General features: G+C 38.5%; 2 protein-coding genes and 1 pseudogene across 2 annotated transcripts; 2 read left to right on the top strand and 1 right to left on the bottom strand.

Annotated features, from left to right (window-relative positions):
* Nucleotides 1-3,254: 3,254 nt before the first annotated feature.
* Nucleotides 3,255-4,340, bottom strand: LOC137743893 (germin-like protein 9-3; annotated as a pseudogene).
* Nucleotides 4,341-6,372: 2,032 nt separating this feature from the next.
* On the top strand, nucleotides 6,373-7,196 carry LOC137743737 (uncharacterized). Its single transcript, XM_068483683.2, has one exon. It carries the CDS (start codon nucleotides 6,485-6,487, stop codon nucleotides 7,040-7,042), a length of 558 nt encoding a protein of 185 aa, XP_068339784.2. The 5' UTR covers nucleotides 6,373-6,484; the 3' UTR covers nucleotides 7,043-7,196.
* A 3,636-nt stretch (nucleotides 7,197-10,832) lies between these two features.
* On the top strand, nucleotides 10,833-16,404 carry LOC137742225 (rho GTPase-activating protein 1). Its single transcript, XM_068482036.2, has 5 exons — nucleotides 10,833-11,607; nucleotides 12,282-12,402; nucleotides 12,571-12,690; nucleotides 14,798-15,028; nucleotides 15,559-16,404. The coding sequence occupies exons 1-5, from the start codon at nucleotides 11,183-11,185 to the stop codon at nucleotides 16,141-16,143; spliced, it is 1,482 nt and encodes a 493-aa protein (XP_068338137.2). The 5' UTR covers nucleotides 10,833-11,182; the 3' UTR covers nucleotides 16,144-16,404.
* Nucleotides 16,405-22,485: the final 6,081 nt, after the last annotated feature.

The following is a 22,485-nucleotide window of genomic DNA, read 5'->3' as shown; positions in this document are numbered from 1 at the left end:
TTAGGCAGGGCGGGTGATAGGAGCATATTTATGCGACTTAGTTTGCTTGTTTTCGTACATTTATGTTATTAATTCTTAGTTATTTTAATTCTTCAAGCTTCTTTTGTGTGTTTTCAGGATCATAAGACGTATTTGACGTAAGGATGCATTTTGGAGCCTTTTGGGGCCTTTTGGAGCACTTTTGGGCTAAGGATGGATAGCTTATGCTTGGAGCCAAAGTGTTGGACGAAATTGAAGGCCTTGTATGCACTTTAGGACATAAAACAAAGGGCCTAGCCCATTCTCTTCCCAAAAACCATCCTAACCCATGCATAACCTACCAATTCCAGCACCATCCACACCTTGCCGTGGCCTCCCCTTGCATTTCCAACTTTCCCACTTCATCATTGCAGCACATTCTCTTCCATATTCCCTCTTTAATCCACATGCATCTTTAATTATTCACTCACATGCTTTCCCAACAAATAATTCAGCCACATGCACACAAAACAACCCATTGCCGTGCACTCCCATCCCATTTCCAGCTTTTCCCCTTCCAACAATCAACCACACTTCCACATGCATTCCCTTTTTAATCATTCACTCTCTAGTTGTCATTCCACATGCATTCCCTCTTTAATCATTCAGCCACATTCTCTCACATTCTCTCACATTCTCTCCCTATAAAACCATGCATTCATACACACTTCAATAATCACAAAACAATCACAAAACACAACCATTGCCGTGCATCCCCTTCCTTTTTCTGTACCTTTTCTCCTCCATTGCAGCCACTCCAACCACTCCCCATCCCTCCAAAACACTACCCTACCATCACACATCCATTCCTCCATACAAATATCACCCCAAAACCTATCCTTAGACCTTGTGCCGCAACAAAGAGGAGGAGAAGAGGGCCTAAACGTTCATACAATTCAAGTTTGAGTTGTTGGAATTTTTAGGTTTTTCCTTTCCTTGATTTCAATGGTTAAATTTACTTATCTTTGTCTTGTACGTATGAGGAACTAAACCCCCTTTAGCTAGGGGGTGATTCGAAACCATGTTCATGCTTGCAATATGAATTGATTACCTTTGGTTGGAATTTCATGAGTTGTGGATTCAATTTGTTTAACTGTTTGATTGATAACTTATTTATGTATGTTTATTGAGAGTGCACGCTTAATTTTCATGCATGAATATGACGCTAGAATATAAGTGAGTTTCACCTAATAGTTATGAACTTATATTCACAAGTAGTGGAGGTTGCTTATAAACAATCGCGTTAAATGAATTCTTGGCACTAGTTTCATGCTCATCATAGTAACGAAGGCCTCGTCAACACTTATAGTTTTCATGATGCTTAATGATCTTTGATTGTATCTTTATTGTGCTTTTCACGTAAAGGACTTTTGGAGAATGTTTTGAATTGCGTTGCGCTAACCCATCCAATTCATTAACTTAAGGAGAGCTTGACGGTTAATTTAAGCGGACCTAATTAACCCGGGGTGTTGAGTTTCATAATTTATCGAAAGACCAACTGAAAATCATCTTGTATGCAAGTGTAACATGTGTGGAGAAGAACCTTCTAGCTAGCATTCCATCCATATTTTCATCACATTCATATTTACATTCTGCCCTTAATTACAATTTGTGCATTTTAGTTAATTTCGTCAAAAAAACCAAATCCCCCTTTACTTTATTGTCCAATTTAGTTAGAAAGTATCTTAGTTTGTGTTTCTAAGTGTTTGAATCAATTTATTTCCCAAATTCGTCCAAAGTAGTCAAAGTGCTCAAAACTGCCCAGAAAGTGTTTTTAAGGCAGTTTTGAGTGTTTTGGTGCAGTTTTGCATTCTTTGAGTTTAGTTTAGTGTTTTAAACTTTATTTTACGTTTTTGAGTTAGTTTCCAAGTGATTTTGCAATCCCTCCTAATCCCCGGTTAAGAACGATCCCTACTTATACATATACTACAATTGTCACAAGAGGGTTTAATTTGTGTGTCACATAAGTTTCGCACCAGCGGGCCACCAAAGGTGTTGGTCCTACGAATCGTGATGGTTAACACCCGGAGTAGCGGGCTCTCCGGAGCATCCAAGAAGTTTTTCTAATTGTTTTGTTGGTCGTTTTTCATAAAGATTGCATGGCAGAAATTGCTAGACTGCTAGTGCTAGAGAAAAGATAAGTGAAAATTGCAGGGCAAGAGAAATAGAAAAATAACACGGTGGAATCAAGGCAAACTAGATGAAACTAAAATTGAGTAAAACAAATCTATCTTTTCAACTAATATGAATTATTATTCACTGCCCGGAATGATTTTGTTGACTGTCTAATAAGTGTATAAAACTAACTTCAATTAGGATTATTCACTTGGTCGTCGTTAATTCATAATCTAACATTATTAAATGTGAAGGTATGGATCGCACAAGTGAATTATGAAAAGGATGGTACTATCCACACATCCATTTTTACCTCTCTCACTCCCGTCTCAATTTTCTGCCGTCAAATTGAATGAATTGAAGAAGATCAATGAACAAAAATTAACAAGGGTGTGTGGGAAGTAAAAAAAGGTATATGAATAGCACGCTTATGAAAATGGATAATTTCAAAACGTTCACTTAATAACTTACATCTATACTCTACAAGACATTAATGATATAACAATTAACATTGGTAAAGGGGGAGGTGATGGGAGGGTTTAAAAATTGATTATCAAGCAGGCACAATTTTAGTTCATAATTTATACGGTTTATTGCTTTTATGTTTTGGCTATTTTATTGATACTTCACATATTGTTGAATAGACATCACATACTAAATTCACCCCACATCTACTTTTCGAGTTAAATCTTATCTTAAGACACCTGACATATTTTGCCTTACTACCCTCACACTCCACACTATATACATACGCCTCATACCCTCCACATACACCCCACATCAAATAACCCTTCTTGTTTACTGAATTTATCCATAACTGTTCTAACTACAACTCTTAAGTTTTATGAATCAGACATGCGCCCTTTTTTTTTTTTTTTTTTTTTTTTTTTTAACTTTTATATTGAATTGTAAAATCAAAATATTAATTTAATACAAAACAAAAATATTAATCCACCACAAATAATCAAGGAAATGTTCTCATATAGTTGAGAATAAATTAATCATGGCAAACAATGTAATACAGGTTGATGGCACACCCTTTGAACACATTATTGGTAATTATTCAACAAACTATGTAATACTGGCCAATGGCCATCAATTCTATGATTATGGGACTATCTTTATGGCTTGGGAGCAAGACCAGCCTTGAGTTTTTGAATGGTACCAACATCAGTCTTGAAGGAGATAGCCAACACATTGTCGTCGACGCCCGTGGTGAACAAGGTGGGGGGGATTGATACAGTTCCTGCATTTGCACTTCCAAATAAAAATTGCTGTGGCTGGGTTTTCCGCATCAGCATTGTACTGGGAGTGCGCAAGTCCCTTGGGAAACACAAAAAGATCACCTGCCTGAAGCGTTTGCGTAAAGAGGTTGTTTTTGGTGTCAACCAAACCAACTTCAAGGGTACCACCAACGAGGAAAAGTAGCTCAGCAGAGCAAGAATGAGCGTGTGGTGGGTTGGTAGTTCTATTTAGAAACTGAAGGACGGCATACGAAACACTCGGCTCATTAAGAGCAGGGAATTCAGCCAAGGATGCCTTCATAGCCTTGAAGGCTGTGGGAGGGTCTGTGAGGGTCTCCTCCAGAAAGGGCACAAAAGCCGGTGTATGTAAAGAAGTTTCCATTTACTGTTCCATTTGTTGGAATGTATACATATATACTTTAGACTAACAGGAAAGCCTAGAACACCAGTTCGATAATTACATCTTAGTTTCCAACTTGCAGTAGACATGGTAGTGATTCAAGATGATTCTCCTACTCATTGGGAGACCTGTATACTCTTATGGTGATAGTCCCGAAGCAAAGAGTGTTATCCTCTGTGAGCAGGGTATCCAATTTATAAAGTAAGGTATACACAACTTCCATCTACCATGGGAGTTCGTTACAGACTCCATTGCTTTCAGTTCCAATAGTGGATGAGTGATGTCATGTACGTGCTTCAGTTTGAAACACTGTGGATGTAACTCCTCAATTGTAGGGAATGATTTTGCACGCATACAAAACTCATACTGATTTATAACTCAAACATGCTGACTCATCTTTGTCACAACTAGTTGAGTCCAATAAGGATTCTTACACCATTTGCATTTGGAGGCACTATAAAGTCTGTAAGAATGTCCGGGTCTCCAGCCATTGCCATTTGAACAATGGCAAATAAAAAAATTAATAGTGAGAGGAATTTGAGGCTGGAAGTTCTAGACGCCATTGTTGAAACCTGATTAACTAAATTTGAGTTGGATGAGATATTTGTGCTTCTAGGGACTATATAAAGGGTGATGGTTGTGTCGATTCTAAAGAGAAGGCACAGCATTCAAATTTATTAATTTGTTGCTACAGGCCTTGCTGTAGTTGTAGTTTACAATATTAATTTATCTCATGTTAACTTTGTCGAGCATTACGATGTTTCCTTGTAGTTACAGTAGGAAACCATGAAAGTTACAGCTTTAGCTTATCTTGATCAGGATTAAATATATAGATGGAGAAGAACACAAGTATATGCTTATGAGCATTTGGCTTTTTCATTCAACACAATATTGAATGAACAAGGAGCGTTTTGTGAGCAAAGCCAAACGCTCATAAGCATATACTTGTGTTCTTCTCCATCTATATATTTAATCCTGAATTGGTGGAAGGCGTAGATCAAAGTGGAGCAGCAGTTTGGTGACTATGAGTGCTGGGGATGGAGGGTTTATTCCTTTGGTGGGGCATTTAGGATTTTATTTCCCAGATACATTCAATTTTATGTATACCTACTCTTTAGGAAGACAGATACTTTATACCTATAAAGTAGATTTATTCTACTTAATATATACCAAAAAACTGAAGAAGAAATCAATCATGAGAGCCTGCAATTATATATGCATAAACGAGAATCATAAGAGTATGCAATTCGTGGAAGAAAAAAGAAGTGATTTTGTGGAACCCCAAAACATAAGATTGACTAGTGCAATCTCTTTTTTTAATCCAATCAAATATATATTAATCATCTTTATGGAAGGAGGAGGGGCAGAAGATGAATATTATAGAAGAAGATTACTGGGCAGAATAATGCAGGAAGAGAAAGATATTGTGAGGAAGAAACAAGAAAAGAGAATTGAAACAAGAAAAGAAAAATGAATGGTTTGTGGAAGGAGAAGAAAAAATGAGATTTAAATCCCTAAAAATAATCCTATAATTAAGGATAAGATTAACTTTAATCACAAATTATAAAAAAAATAGTAATTGCTTGATTAGTCAAATTTTAAGGGTAAATGTGGCAAGAGAATACAAATAAGCTGGTGTGGACAATAAATTACTGAACCTAACTCAAAAATTAAACAAAATCTATAACTAATAATGGCTCGTAAAATTGGAGTTATATTAAGTTATAAATAAATAATACGCTAGCTAGGAGTGATGAAAAAATTAAGGGAAAACTGCATTAATCAGGTTTGGAAGTTCAATTTGAACAATGGCAAATGAAAAAATTAAGGGAAAACTTCCAAACCTGATTAATGAAGAATAACTAAGAGAGAATAAATCCTAGCTAGAAAGAGTGAATAAATAAATAATACGCTAGCTAGGAGTGATGAAGAATTTTAACTCCTCCTTCAATTGTCCACGCTCCAAGATTTTGGAATGCTTGATTGAATAAAATTCTTTCAAACAAAATAATAAATTATGGGTCTGATTTGAATGCTACGTAATATTTAATGTTATCGATTGTTTTAGCCGTTAGATTATATATTATATACATGCAATATTATTTACACTAATGGGTGAGAGAGTAGCTAAGCCTCATTGAATATAGTTCAAAGTCGTCTTTGGAGAGAATCGAACCTAAAACCACTTTTTCGCTAAAAAATACTATTAGACGTAATACTAAATGACTTAGATCATTTCCTTTTACTCTTAGCCATTCATTTTTCATGTGAATAAATACTACTAGAAGAATTTTCCAAAACAAGCAAATGGAAAGGTTGAAAGTTCGGTGCGACACACAGACACTTGACACAAGATACTACTTTGGACATTCATTCATCAAAGAGTAATGTTAAGTAAACCAAATTTTTTGACTAAATTTACTAACTATATAATGTATCATTAATATAAAATAAACATGTTAATACATATGTAATAATTTAATTATCAACAACAACTAAACAAAACTTTTAATTTAAAATTTTGTTCTCATTATCCTCCCCAAAACTGTGCACTTTGTCTCAAGCGTCTTTTCCCAAAATGAACTCCAGGACGACAATATTTAAAGACCACACACTTGAGTTCATAACTCAAAACCCAATCCTAACTCATCTCAACTCCGCTGCCCGCCGCTCTGTCTGTCTGAACTCCGAGCAAACCGATTAGAAAATGGACTTGAAGGTGGAATGGAGCTGGAACAAAGCTCTCGTCGGGGCGGCGACCGCCGTAGCCGCAACAGCTGTAATATCTTCCAAACCAAGGGACCCCACCTTCGACGTCATGTCCATCAAGTTGACCTCCTTCAAGCTCAACTTCCCACTCCTCGACGCCGAGCTCATCCTTACCGTCCAAGTCACCAACCCCAACATCGCCCCCATCCACTACTCCTCTACCACCATGTCCATCTTCTACAAGGGCTCCCTCCTCGGTACCGCCCAAGTCGAGGCAGGCTCTCAGCCCGCCAAGTCCTCCCAGAAGATCCTCCTCCCAGCTCGCCTCTACGGCCTCCAGATGGCCCACCACGCCACTAGCTTTATTGCCGACGCGGCGAGGCGGGAGATGGTGCTGGACGCCGCTGTGGATATTGTCGGTGCGGCAAGGGTATTGTGGTGGGACCACAAGTTTAAGATCCACGTGGATAGTCACTTGACCGTTGATCCGGTTTTTCTTGATGTTATTGATCAGGAAAATAAGTCTGAGATGGAGATTAGTCTTCTTCATACTTGAGCCGATATTTTCTCCCGGCACTAATATTATATTTTAATTGTTTTACGTTTTTGTTTTCATGCTAAGCTTAATTTGTTAAATCGGTGTTTTGACATTATGTTCTAAATAATATGAAATGGATATGCGAGAAGACGTAACTGTCTTTTTAATGTCACGCTTATATCTTGAAATGCTTTTAAAACTTATAGAGTGCGTTTATTGTACCGGATTATTTTAGACTGGATTAAATTTAGGGACTAAGTTGAATTGGTTTAAAATTGAGTAATCTGGACTGATTGAGTGAAGTTTTTGGTGCAATGTCCAACTAAGAAACATGATTGTAATATTATATTATTTAATCTATTAATATTAATATTTTATTGTTAATTTAATATATCAATTAATATTTTATTATTATTTTATCTTTTTTTCTATTTTTCTAGGGGGAGAGGATCTTCTCCGAATCCAAACCCTCCGTATCTTGCGGATCCTTCTTCTTTAAAGGCCGAGCCGACGTCGTGGCTTTTCTGGAGTCGGCGTCGGGCTTCTCTGAAGTTGGCGTTGTGCCTCCCCAACGCTAGTAATTGGCAACGTCGACGTAATAGTCATCTACGATCGTGCTTGCATAAAACTAAGCGTGTAGAAGTTTATCTATACACAAACAAACAAAAAAAAGTGAAGAAGAAGATGCAGAATTGAAGAAGAAGGATTGTTGAAGAAGGGTTAGTGAAGAAGAAGTAGAAGCAAAATTGCAAAAAGGCTTTTTAGCCAAAATGGTCCTTGAGATTTGCATAACTTCTCACTTTGGTCCCTGAGATTTCAAATCAATAGAAGTGGTACCTGAGATTGTCCACCATCCATCATTTTGGTCATTCCGTTAAAAACTCCGTTAAGTGTCCCGGAGCTCTTGGCAGGAAGTTTGAGCAATTTTCAAAGCTTCGTAACTCAATCGTTTCTTAACCAAATTCGACCCATAATATATTAAAATGAAGATAGGAAAGTGTAAAATAAGATTATACATACTTGGAAGCCCAATGGTTGCCGGAGATGATCGGAAAATAGCCTCAAAGTTGATTGGTTCGAGGGAAAACTGGAAAACTTGCCAGAAACTGAGCAAACTTTAAACGTTCATAACTTTTTCAATACGCAACAAAATCAAGTGATTCAAAAAAGAAAATAATACTTCTCAACGAGAAGAAGAGAATGGTACCTTTTTCAGCGGCTAAATCGCCGTGGTTTAGCCGGAAAATGGCTCAAAAGTGGCTAACTCGAGACCAAGACAGCCACTTTCGAGCCGTTTTACGGCCAAACCATGGTGAGTTAGCCGCTGAAAATGGTACCATTCTCTTCTTCTCATCGAGAAGTATGATTTTTACTTTTGAGTCACTTGATTTCGTAAAGTATTGAAGAAGTTATGAACATTTAAAATTTGCCCAGTTTTCGGCGAGTTTTCTAGTTTTCTCTCAGACTAGTCAACTTTGATGCTATTTTCTGAAAATATCTAGCAACCATTGGGCTTCCAAATAGGTATAATCTTATTTTACATTTTCCTATCTTGATTTTAATATATTATGGGTCGAATTTGGTTAAGAAACGATTGAATTACGAAGCTTTGAAAATTGCCCAAACTTCTGGCCAAGAGCTCCGGAACACTTAACGGAGTTTTTAATGGAAGGACCAAAATGATGGATGGTGGACAATCTCAATGACCACTTCTATTGATTTGAAATCTCAGGGAGCAAAGTGAGGAGTTATGCAAATCTCAGGGACTATTTTGGCTAAAAAGCCTTGCAAAAAAAGAAAGAGAAGAAGGAGGATCCGGAGGGCTTGGGTCCGGAGAGGATCCTCTCCCTTTTCCTAGAATCATCTTCCTCTACAATCTCTTCTTTCATTTTTTTTTTTCTCTGCCTCTGCCTCCCCATTCCCCTTTCTCCTATTGTTGTCCCTCCTTTTCTTTATACCAATCTTCCTCCCCTCCATTTTTTTCTTCGGTTTTACTTCTATACTAGTTTCCCCTCTCCCATCCCTCCCTTTGTAATTATTTTTCCATTTTCTTCATATTTGGTACTTGTATTTTCTGGGCAAATCATAGTTGTGCAAGAAAAATCACTTAACTTCACTGCACCCGATGCTAAAGTTTTCAATCTTGCACCAATCTTTTGCACGAAATTTCCCTATACTGTGTTTCCAACCTAACCTTTTGCACCCAAAACTTGTTAATTTCAAAATCCCAGGTCACCATCTCTGAGCAACAATGATGTCAGCAAAAGAATCTGGGTCACCATGAGCAACGAAGCTGCTCCTGTCCAACCCCCATGGCTGATGTCGGTGGTGGAAGAATTTGGGTCATTGCATCTGATCAACGATAGTGCAACCACCATGAACATCTAAAGCTTCAAGCAGAGAGAGGAAATACAAAGAGAAAGAGAGAAGCGGGGACTGGGTAAGGGCGAAGTGAAGGAGAAGAGGGTCTTAGCAGTCCCCTCTTTCTCGAGGGGTCTCGTTAAGACCACCTAGCAGGTGTTTTAGTCGAGGCGAATTCCATCTAGTCTCATTAAACTTAGTCCCTCATGCAAACAAATACTGGCCTACACTAGCTTTTAGTCTAGTCTAGTCCAGTGAGATCTAATGAAGCTAAACAAACACGCCCATATGATACTTCACTTGAAACGTAATTTGTGTCTATGTCATCATATTTTTTGTTCATTTTGTCCCGTTTTCATCTATGACGTCAAAGATGTTTTTGTAAAACAATAATATATTAATGATAAAAGATATTACTATCGAAAGAGAGAAAACAACGTAAATAAGGATTAGGTAAGACATATTACATACCTATAGAGCCTTTTTTTTGTTGTTTTTTCTTGTCACAAATCTTAACAAAACAATGGTGATTTTAACAAACTACATACCTATATATATATATATATATCTGTATCTACTTCCAATATCAAACACATTTTAACCACAAATTCAAGCAAATTTGAGTTCCCACTACTAGATCTACAATATTTGTGACCGGAAGATAGAAAGTTTACATATAAATATAAATCAAAAGATAGAAAGCTTTAGATTAAGACCGAAGCGTACATCCTAATATAAAATTAAGGTGCACATAATGCATAAAGATAAATGAGAAAAAGAAGAGAAGAGAGAGGGATAAAAATTGGAATGTGAACTAAGGACTATAGTTGAATGGATGAGGTGAGGTAATTACCAAGGGTTTGACTTTTGTACTTGAGAATTTTATATATAGGTTTTTAGTTTGGGCTTAGTATTTATATATAGGGTAATGCCAGACACACTCAATTTGAAGATAAAATATGCAAACAAATGATGTGTCACCAATATAAATGAACATGTTTATCGACGCTTAAGTAATAAACCAATCATCAACTTTCATGTCTTTTAGTTTTCAAAATTTTATCTATAAATTAGGTCTCACTAACATTGCCCTTATGTCAAACAAGGGCTAAAGAATTAGATTTAAAGAAAAAAAAAATTAATGAAGTGGAACCGTTTTAAACTGGTTCGCTTCCGGTCCAAGTTTGAACGGTTTTGGTCAATCCAATTTTTTATAATTTTTTAATTGGATTAGGTTTGGTTTCACAGTTTTTTTATTTTTATACCCACTCGAGAGTGAGAAGCCAGCAAAAATATACCCAGTTTACAAACTTGTCGAATGCCAAATACCTGCCGCCAGCCAACCTCACTCTCCAACTCTATCTAGAGTCTACACTGAGCTGCCAAACTAAGGGGCGATGTGGATTGTGGACGCTTAATTAAAACCTACGCGTAGAAAATTAAAGCCGTCCAAAACCTACCGTATTTTACTTCCTCTCTCTCATGAGTCATGACTTCCCACCAAATCCTCAACTCTCTCTCTCTCTCTCTCCCCTCTGTAAACAAAAAAAAAAAAAACCCATATTTATTTCAGTTAATGATGCTCACGTCCCACATTGCATTCCCCAAATGAGACCCTTTCCTTTCCTTTCAATCCAATTATCATCCAACTTTCTCTCTTTCTCTCTCTCTCTCTCTCTCTCTCTCTCTCTCCTCTGCAAAACCTTGAGCAAGACCAAGCCAAAGAAACAATCTTGAAAACGCTTTCTTTTGTTTTTTAATCAAGAAAAAGAAAAGGGGTTGCTTTCGTTGCCAGCCATGACAGAGGTTCTCCATTCCCCTTCCCATTTTTGTTCCTCCCCAAGACCCAGCTCCTCTTCCCCTCTTCCTCCTTCCAATTCTTCATCCGTCTCCTTGTCCTGCGTACCCCCGTCTTCTTTGTCCGGCGCACCCCCGCGCAGCAAAGAGGACGACGATTGCGACTCTGCGGTGGCTGACTGTGAGGCGAAGGACCGTGACAAGCGCAGAAGGGAGCAGCTTTCTCTGTTGGCGTTGCTGGTCACCTTTTTCAGGAAATCTTTGATTCCGTGCAAGAGTGACAGGAGGCAGGTTTGCGCTATGGAGATCGGATGGCCAACCAATGTGCGGCACGTTGCCCATGTCACCTTTGATAGGTTCAATGGGTTCTTGGGTTTGCCCGTGGAGTTTGAACCTGAAGTGCCCAGTAGGCCTCCCAGTGCAAGGTAACTTTTCTTTTTTTACCTTTCTGGGTGAAATGTCAATGTGGGTTTAACCCAGTTGTTGCAGTTGATTAATTATTGGTTTGGTCGATGGGTTTTGCTTGCATTTGTTTTTAGTTGATGGGCTTTGCTTGCATTTGGTTTTGGTCGATGGGTTTTGCTTGATATTGAAATTTTGTGAATTTCTTGAATTTAAATAGTGCATGTTGTTTATATAGTATTGTTTTTGTTTTGCTATGGAATTATTGAGATTGTGAGGGTACACTACAGTATTTCGGATTTTTTTTCGGTTTGGCCGGATTTGATTAAACCTCGACATTCTGAGGTACATGCATTGCCTGATTATGTTCTATTAACCTCCTTTATTTCGGCCTAGTTGTGGATTGGTTAAAGGTGTTACCTTCCCGATGGGTTGGTCGAGTGGTGTCTTCGATTGAGTAAGGGCGATGACATTGACAATTGCGGATTCAATCTCATTCAGGATCATCGCAGATGAATGAGATGAAACTTTGCAATTGCACAATGTGTAAGGAACTCTTTACAACATTACATCAGCTCAACTATTTGTTCCTGAATCAAAGCTTGGTAGTGTTTGTTTTGTTTAGAAAGATAATCATTCAAGTATTATCATTTCTGTCTCTTTGTTTATCCCTTGACTTTAAGTTTTTACCATGTAGTACAACTATTTTTGGAGTTTCCACGGAGTCCATGCAGCTGTCATACGACTCTAGAGGTAATAGTGTGCCAACAATTCTCTTGCTTATGCAAGGACGGTTATATGCTGAAGGAGGCCTTCAGGTATTCACTTCCCTCCATGCTTTCCATATTCATATCATGAATTCTTATTTAAGAATTGGTAAAACTATAGTTGTTTCATCTTTTGTATTTCCTGTGTTGATATGGGGTAATTTTGCTTCTATATTGTTGCCCCTGAAGTTTTTTCATATTGTTCGATTATACATGTAGGCAGAAGGGATTTTCAGAATTAATGCCGAAAACAGTCAAGAGGAGCATGTAAGGGACCAATTAAATAGGGGAGATGTACCAGAAGGCATCGATATACACAGTTTGGCAGGACTGATCAAGGTAGAGCATTATGATTGATAGTTAATGTATTGCATCATATTTGGCATATGCTTGTTTGCATGAAATATGTGAAGCCGTGAAAGTGAGATGATCTGAGTGATGAATTAGGATAGTGATACAGGGATGTAATTAATAGCTTCTTTTGGACTAATTATTTCCTTTTCAAGTTTTCAGAAATTTACGTGCCAAAAAAGTGCCAAATGAAGTTCAATGTGTATATGAATTTAATGTGTCTTAAACAAATGCGACGTGCTTTAAGACTTCAACAATGAACTTCAACTGTATGTTTTTTTTGTCAGTTCGTTTTACGAACTTTTAATTTCAGTGTCGATCTTACACTCTATTTTATGCAACCATTGCAGTTATACATCTGAACAAAATGAAACATATAGAACGTTTGTTAATTGTTGTATCTTTGGTCAGGAATTACATCAAAGCTAGAGTCCTTTTGCTACTTTACTCATTTGCATAAGACATGTTTTCTAGATGACCCTTTCACCTTTGTTGGCAAAATGGGTTTTAAGTACGGCCAACTAATCAGCTTTCTGTGGCATGCCCCCCAACTATATGGATTGCTTTTGCTACATTAAGGACATATAGATAGATGTCTACACACAGGCAGCTGCATTGTATGTTATTATGTTGCAATGTAGAGCAAGGAGTTCAAAAGCTTCCTATATTTAACACAGGGTGTCGTGCCTGAAACTCATCTCAATTAAGGAAAAGTTAAAAGGAAATCCTACTCTACTATAATTTCTAAGCGTTGCATCAGGTTAACACCACCACTGATGGTTCTTTTGCGATCCACCTCCACCCTTACCATCTTGGTATTTATACCACCATCTTTTGAATGGTGTGATCAAAAGGTTCTTGACTATTCTAAGCCATTGCATTAATATTGTGCTGACTTTTGTTATGCTGTGACTGTTTCTACGAGTTCATTAGCCCCTTGATTATCATGGTTTTGATGAATCTTGATAGAGAAAAAAAAAAACTCTTCTATAGCATGACAATTATAACAGGAAAATTAAGTTTGATGATGTCCTGGTATGTATCTTTTCCGGGTAGTTCTCAGGTAAAGAGAGTCTTGAGGATAATTACTCAACTATATTCAGATATTTAGTAGTACTTAATTAGTGATTTAATTTTCAAGGGAGTTGATTATGGGATTTGATTTAGTGGGATTCAGACTGGCACTTTAATGTTAGGGACAAAGAATTAAAATAAAGAGAAAAACAGGTGAGATTCCAATTGGAGAGGCCCTTGTAGGAACATTTCACTGGGAATTAATTCTCTATCAAATCCTTCTTATTTTGCAGATTGGGTTTATGGAATGTTTTTCTGTGTTCATTGTTTATCTGCCTCTATGAATTGTCTTCTACTCAGATGTGTTGAACTTCATTGTGAATTCTATTTAAAAAGCCACAAGGGCTCATGCTAAAAGCACAGTTTAAGACACAAGTACACAAATGTGAGCATGATCGTTGTTTGGTTGAGGAACCCTTGAGCCTAATTGGTCAGTTGTCACTATCTTGTGTACCCTTTCCTCGATAATGAATGGAAGTGCTGGAGAATGATTTTGAATTTTGTATACTTGTGCCATCACATACTCATTTTTTGGTCTCAACCAGAAATTAACTCGCAGGTGACAAGTTTGTCTAGCAGGGGTCCATGGAGAGTGGTGAAGAGTATGAAAAGAATAATTACTATTTTGAGACTTCCATCCTATTTTAGGGATTTGATTAGAAATTCAATTAAGGATTCGATTACTGATTTGGTTTTGTTAAGATTTTTTTCACTAAGGAATTTGATTTTGAAGGCTTCTCAAATTGGCCTCATAAATAGGTCATGGTGCAACTCTTTTGGGACAGCATGAATTACAAAATAATAAAACCATTTGGGCTCCCTATTGATCTTCGCTTCCTTTCTTCTGTTTACCCAGTCTCTCTCCTCTATTTCTTACTCTCCTTATACTAAGATCCAAAATTTGGTTTGCGAAGTCAACACTTGGATTTGCAATGTTCTTCATTGCTGTACCTTCTGTTTATCTCATCTTGCATTATCTTGATTCCTTATACATTCACCTGATGTTTACTTGGATATTTAGGCTTGGTTTAGGGAACTCCCAGCCGGGGTTCTGGACTCTCTATCGCCTGAGCAGGTAATGCAATGCCAGACTGAAGATGACTGTTCACAACTTGTGAGGCTTCTGCCGCCGACTGAAGCTTCTCTACTGGATTGGGCCATCAACCTTATGGCTGATGTTGTTCAACAGGAACATCTAAACAAGATGAATGCACGCAACATAGCCATGGTTTTTGCACCAAACATGACTCAGGTGTGTATAGTTTCCTATTCATTGTTTTTTCCATCTTCCCTGAAGAGTGCATTTGATATAACACCACTAGTCTGAAAGCATAATTAATATCTTCCTGAAAGATTGCATGTAGACTTTCTTAGAATCAAATCACTAATTTGGAATTTTGGATACACGCTTTCGCTGCATGAATGAATTCTTTATTCTTATTGTTTATTTAGTTTAGGACATGTATAAGATTTTTAAATTTCCAGTTAGTTCTCATCTTCTTTTTGTTTAAGGGTTGAGGATATTACTATGTCATATGTTGTATGCTAAGCTTTGTCCTATATGACATAGAAAGATATAAAGCATCACCGAGACACCTCCCGCTGCCCTGGTTTTGGATCATTGTAGTTTTGCATAGAAAGTCATTAAATGATTTCGCACTATGTTCATTATCATGTTAATTTTAATCCCCTTTTAAAAAAAAGGAATAGAAGATAACAGTATATAATCCCTTACTGAATGGTTGGAGTGTTGACAGATTTTACTGAGTTATTTGGTTTCAGATGGCAGATCCTTTGACTGCATTGATGTATGCAGTCCAAGTGATGAACTTCCTCAAAACACTTATTTTGAAGACATTGCAAGAAAGAAAGGATTCTGCGGTAGAGCCTCCTGTGTGCAATGTAGAGCCCTCTGACGATAATGGACACCAGAGCCCTTCCCAGTCCTTCGAGGAAGATATTGGCAAATGTAACCAAGAGAAAGAGCAGTCAGTGATTACTGAAGAACCTCAATCTGAAAGTTCCTCCGTCTCTAACCAAGTCAGTAACCTAACCAATAGAGAGGCTAGCAGTTTGGTGAGGCTGGTAAAGAAGCTAAATCCTGACGGCAGTGGGTGTTGCGAGAATGCAGTGCAAGATGACTACTTGGTTAATGAAATGGAAGCTGGCAGAGCCAGCAAGATGACATCTGAAGTTCAAGCGGACACGCCTGGTCAGTCGAGTAATTTAACTATCAAAACAGGGCCTAAACGACTAAGTGATCGGAAGTCTGTAATAAGGGAAACAGGGCTTATTGAGAAGGCTAGGGGAATCAGCACTCTGAGTCGCATAGATTCAACGATGGAGCGGATTGAAGCCTGGCGGTAAAGAAAAGCTCGGCCCAATGATTGGAGCTTTAACTGATTCTATGACATTGTGTGAATATATATAGTTTGGATTGATTTGCAAATTGTGGGTGTGTGTGATATGTTCATGTATGCGTTTTCTGTCTTGCTCCGTGGTGGTTTACTTAACCTGTTTCTTATTTCATGGATGACAATGTTTACTATCAACTAACATTGTTAATCGGAGTTTCCATTGGTGTGGTTCCTGATGTATTTGTGATCAAACATTTCTTTTACTTTCTAATTTGGTCTCTGAAAACTGAGTTCTGGAACCATTTTTCTCGCTTTCGGAAACTATGCGAGCATTAGTCGTTTACGTGCCTGTGTGAGTGCATTGCCGGAGACCCTTTATAACATTATCATTCACAACCAATGAGAACTTGGTCATGAGTAATGCGCAAATCTACCAGAAAATTTCAGTGAAATTTAAAAACTTTAGCGTCTGTTTGATAATTATTTTGTTTTTAATTTTAATTTTTAGTTTTCATTTTTGTGTTATGTTATGGAAAAAGTCGTGGAAGAAATGGGGGAACTAGAAGGGTGGAGGAAGGATGGTTGGAGATAGAGAGATGTAAGAGCAAGCCTAGTGGAAGGGCAAGGGCTAGGGGCTAAAGGCTTTATTTGGCCTTTCAAAATGTCATTATTCATAAAATTTAGCACTCTCAAAATTTGTTACTAATGGTGTGAGAGGTTGGGAGCTAAAAATTGTTAGATAACTCGTTTTCATTGATTGTCGGTATTGTCCTAAAATGCCCTCTTGAATATCCTTAGGCTCACATTAACCTCCTTTCTCGTATGTATCTTTCTCACATCTAAAAACACACAAAAGTGAAAAATAAAAACAAAAAACAAAATGATTATCAAACGAGTTTTTAATGTAGTGTTAAATTTAAATTGCCATTGCAGTGATGTCTTAAATCAGTAACACAATATCACGTGAATAAAGATATAGACATAGCATAACATTGTGCTATTAGTCTAAAACATTATAAGATGCTATAGTGACGGCCGAAAACATGCATGTAAGGCCATCTCCAAGTGACCCGGCTAAAGGGTCATAGGGCTAAAAATAGCTCGGGATGACACGAAAATCGTCTCCAATCGAGGGTTAGGCCAAAGGGCTAGTGCGACCCATCGGGCCAAAAAACTGAAATCAAGCCAGCGACCTGGCCTATTCCAGCCAACCAGCTAGCCCTCCAGCCTGGCCTAATTCAAATGCAACAATTAGCTGACGTCATGTTACCGTTGAAATTTGATTTTTTTTTTTTTTGGGACAAATTTTTTTTTTTTTAAAATTTTTTTTTTCCCTATAAATACCTAAACCATTCCTACACATTTTCTCACATACTTTTCACCATTCCATACTATCTTACCTTATTTTATTTCAATTCTTCACATTTTATTCTCTTACCTCTTCCAATAATCTTTCTTTTAATTTTTTTTCAATAATTTTCAAATGGCCACATCTTTCCTTTAATTTCTCACATACGTGTCACTTGAAATTTTAACTGAAAAATTATTGAAATTTGTTGACTCTAAAAATTACAAAACCTACGTGGCACGTAGACCGAGTAACTAATAAGCTAACTACGTCATTCAGTTGAATGCGGGGCGTGCCAACTCGTCGGCCGAGCTCGGCCAAGGAGTAAAATTTGTTGCGGCTAAGGAAGGAACAAGTCTCGACTTTTTGATTCTCGAGCCTGAAGACAAGGCTGCTAATTCTGCGAAGTTCACGAATCGTCAGGGCCGGATTTGGTCACAGTGATTATATTCGTGAGTGTATAAGCACGTTGAATTGACACCAGACTATATGGACACAAGTACTCAAAGGTAAAGTATGTCTTGATGGTAAATGTAGTTCAGCCGTCAGAATGCCGAACCCTGAAACTCACTTGTGAGTATCCAATCATAAAATCACTCGGTGTTCAATGTGCCAAATGTTGTAATTCATAACACCTTACTTCGCCGAGAAGGCTAATAAGATGACCTCTGCCCACAAGGATCCGGAAACCTTTCTCTACCAAGACTTGGATAGATAACCAGTCGGCCTCAATGTAGTGCTGTTTATCCAAACTGAAGATGCCCCTCGGTCGATTGATTCTACGGCAACAATGCTGTTTATCCAAACTGAAGATGTTCGCTGGTTGCCTCCACAGTGCTGTTTATCCAAACTGAAGATGTGTTGGCAGAAAAAGAAAACGAAAAATCTCAAGTTGTTTGAGAGGTTTGCGCAGAGCAATTGTGTGTTAAATTCGAGAGGGCCTGATTGTTGCATGATGTCTTGTATTTATAGCACAAAATCCTCCTTGGGATCGAGTCAAAATCATTCCTGGATTGGGACTTCTTGTTTTGTTCCAACTCCACTTTGACTAATCCTACTCCTGTTAGGACTTTAAACTCACCCCTTTTTTTAGGCCGTATTCATTGCTGGTCGAGAATCCAAATTGTACTAGGACCTCTTATCGTATCAGGACTTCTTCGACCCCTTCGCTCGTCCGAACTACTCCTTCTTGAGATAGGATTCGACCATCCTTGCTGAACGGCTCGGGACCACTAGGCAGCCCATAGCATATTAAAAAAACTTTGGGCCGAACATAAATCCACACTCGGCCCAATAATATTATTTTGGGCCTGGGCCTAAACATTGCCCCCTCGCTTCTGAGGTCATCAATCGTCAATCCTCGATCGAGCATTGACCTTGAAGAAGCGAAAATGTCTTTTACCATTAGACCTAACCGTCTCGATAACCACCACCATGTGCATTTATGAAATATGATTGCATGATCTCTATTTTTCCCGATGTCCTGCCACGTGTTGATTCTCCGATAAACCTAATAGCCCTTAATCATGGCCCTTGAAACCGTGCACCCGCCGAAGCGCCTTTTCCTCATCAATGCATTAAATCTGCCGCCTCACGCAATCGTGCGTCCTAAAACCTCGAGAACCTCGATCCTATCCTTGGAGATTCCTGATAGGAGCATATTTATGCGACTTAATTGGCTTGTTCTCGTGCATTTACGTTGTGTTTCTTTAGTTATTTTAGTCCTTTATGCTTCTTTTGTGTGTTTTCAGGTTCTAAGGGCTTAAGGAGCAAAGAAGTGCATTTTGGAGCCTTTTGGAGCACTTTTGGGCTAAGGATGGATAGCTTATGTTTGGAGCCAAGGTGTTGGACGAAATTGAGGCACTTTAGGATACAAAACAATGGCCCTAGCCCAATTACACAACCTTGCCGTGGGCTTAACCTTATTTCCCTTCCCTTGCCGTGCAAGGGGGAGCATTTTGGGTCCATTTTATGCACTTAAACCCTAGCCCTTTAACCTTGCAGCCCTATTATGATTTATTCACTTCCATATTCCCTCTTTAATCCACATGCATTCATAATCATTCACCCTAGCTTGCAGCCACATGCTTTCCCATTTCTTTAAATCAGCCACATGCACCCAAACAAGCCTTTGCCGTGCATAACCTTGGCAATTCCAGCTTTCCACCAAGCAACCTAGCTGTTTTTCCACTCTTTCCCATTCTATAATTCATCCACATGCTCTCCCATTTCAGATTGCAGCCACATTCATCACCAAAGAACCCATCATTGCCGTGCATTCCACATTTCCTGCTTTCCTTCTAACAATCAGCCACACTTCCACATGCATTCCCTCTTTAATCATTCACTCCCTAGCTATCATTCCACATGCATTCCCTCTTTAATCATTCAGTCACATTCTCTCCCATTCTCTCCCTATAAAAACCCATGCATTCATACACAAATGGACACCAAGAACTTCCCTTTGCCGTGCAAAACACATTCATTCCAGCATTCTCCCCTTTTGCCGTGACTTCCTCTTACAATTCCAGCATTTACTCCTCCATTGCAGCCACTCCAACCACTCCCCATCCCTCCAAAACACTACCCTACCATCACACATCCATTCCTCCATACACCTAAGGCCCTAAACCTATCCTTACACCTTGTGCAGCAACAAAGAGGAGGAGAAGATGGCCTAAATGTTCATACAATTCAAGTTTGAGTTGTTGGAATTTTTAGGTGTTTTCCTTTCCTCGATTTCAATGGTTAAAATTACTTATCATTGTCTTGTACGTATGAGGAACTAAACCCCCCCCTTTGCTAGGGGGGATTCGAAATACATGTTTATGCTTGCGATATGATTTGATTACTTCTAATTGCATTTCATAAGTTGTGAATTCAATTTACTTATCTATGTGAATTACATTGATTTGTGTGTGTTGTTTGAGAGTGCACGCTTAATTATCATGCATAAATTGGATGCTAGGATATAAGGAAATTTCACCTAATCGTTATGGAATTATATTCACAAGTAGTAAAAGTTGATGATCTCAATTGCGTTAAGTAAATTCTTGGCATAAGTTTCATGCAATTCATAGTAACGAGTGCTTCGTCAATGCTTATGGTTTTCAAAGAACTTAATGATTCTTGCTTGTATCTCTATTATGCAATTCATATAGGGAACTTGTGGGAAATGTTTTGGGTTGTCGTATGCAATCATCCAATTCAATAACGTTAGGAAAATCTGAGGGTTAATTAGTGCAATTCACGGTTAATCTGGGGCGTTGAGAATTCATGGTTTATTGAAAAGCAATTGGAAATCGTTTTATATGCAAGTATAACATGTGTGGAGATGAACCCCTTAGCTAGCCTTCATTCCATTCATTAAATCCAAATTCGTTTTAAAATCTGTTCGTTTACAAAGTTTTAAGTTTTGTTTACAAATTCGTCAAAATCAAAATCCCCCTTTACTTGGAGTGTCAATTTAGTTAGAAATCAATTTAGTTTGTGTTTTTAAAGTATTTTGAGTCTTTTGGTTTGTCTTAGTGTTTTAAAGTTTAGTATAGTGTTTTAAACTTGTTTTTATTTATTTGAGTCAATTCCAGAGATATCCAAAATGATTGGCTATTTCCCGATCAATTTTCCCTCAAATTTGAAAATCAAAATGCCTCAGATCATCAAACATTTGACCTTTCTCTCAATACACCTATAAATACCTGAAATCCTCCCATTTGTACATTTCACGCTTCCAAAAACCTTTGAAAAATCTCTCTGCCATTTTGCTTTCGAAATCCCAGAAAAAACAAACCCTTATCCCAGAAATCCTCTTAAGCATTCCTCCAAAACTCTCCCAGGATTTCCAAAATGACTTCCAACACCTTTATTTCTAAGCTCAACGACGAATGCAGCAAATGCAAAAGCTTCATCAATCGAAGCGCCATCAAAACCCTGCGCTTCAAGAGTGACCTGAGCACTACTCATCAAATCCTAAGGCCACTTTTCAAAGATGCAGTACCTTCGTCCATCATCACACTCTTCAAGGCTCACTACCTGACACCCTTACTGCAAGGGTTAGACTGGTCAAAGTGGGACCTATTGAAGCCTCAAGGAGCCTAGCCTATGACCAATGCCAACTGGGCAGCTTGGGTCGTCTGAATGGAAAATTTCTTCAGCCACGAGTGCAAGGCTTTTGGTATTTCTGATGCCATCAAACTCTCAACCATGGAGCTAGTAATGGATAAAGAACTCCTTATGGCAGCGCTGAGTCTCTGGTGCTCGGCCACCAATACCATGGTCCTTCCCTTTGGCCCTCTCGACCTTACCATCCTCGATGTCTCGGCTATTCTTGGGACTCCTCCCTCAAGCATCCTGATAGATGCCACTCTTTTTGGACGCCTGTCGAATCTCGACCTTAAGGCACTCTTCGACGATCGAGCCGTCGAAACACTAAGTCGAGATGGTCAAGAGCTTTCGAAAGAAGAGGTTCAGAAGCTACACAAGAACTTCTTCAACTACAACACCCTCATCCTCCACTTTGCTGGCCGAGGAGAAGCAAGTCTTCGGAAGGGAGAACACAAAGCCTTCCTATTCTACTGGTACAACAAATTTATTTGTTGCACCTGGTCAAACAAGTGTTTGGTCGAGAACATGCTAGTGGCCGAAGCCCTAGCCAATGGTCATACTCTGGTGTTTAGCTCGGCCGTTCTTGCCAATCTTTTCTTCTGTCTGGCCGAGGCGACTATTAGAAAAATTGACCCAAACCAGAACGGTCCCCTCCGGGTCTTCCAACTCTGGCTACCAGACATCTCTGCCTTTCAACCTACTACCTTGCTCAGCCTTCAGTTGGCATCTCGGTCGCCGCCTCCTCACAAGGCTGAAAAAGTCTTCAAGTACCTCTTCGGCTTAGAAGTCTTCTCTGACGATAAATTTTTAGTGTGTTGTCGTCAAGAAAACCCTTACTCCATCAGGCTTCCAACATCAGCCTGGAATGAAAGTGAAGATGCTGCCCTTCGCCAGAATTAG

Source organism: Pyrus communis, chromosome 11, assembly GCF_041283825.1.
Source record: "Pyrus communis isolate YQ-2024b chromosome 11, ASM4128382v1, whole genome shotgun sequence".
Lineage (NCBI taxonomy): Eukaryota > Viridiplantae > Streptophyta > Magnoliopsida > Rosales > Rosaceae > Pyrus > Pyrus communis.
Note: the sequence above shows the minus strand (reverse complement) of the source record. Positions and strands in the feature narration are given on the sequence as shown.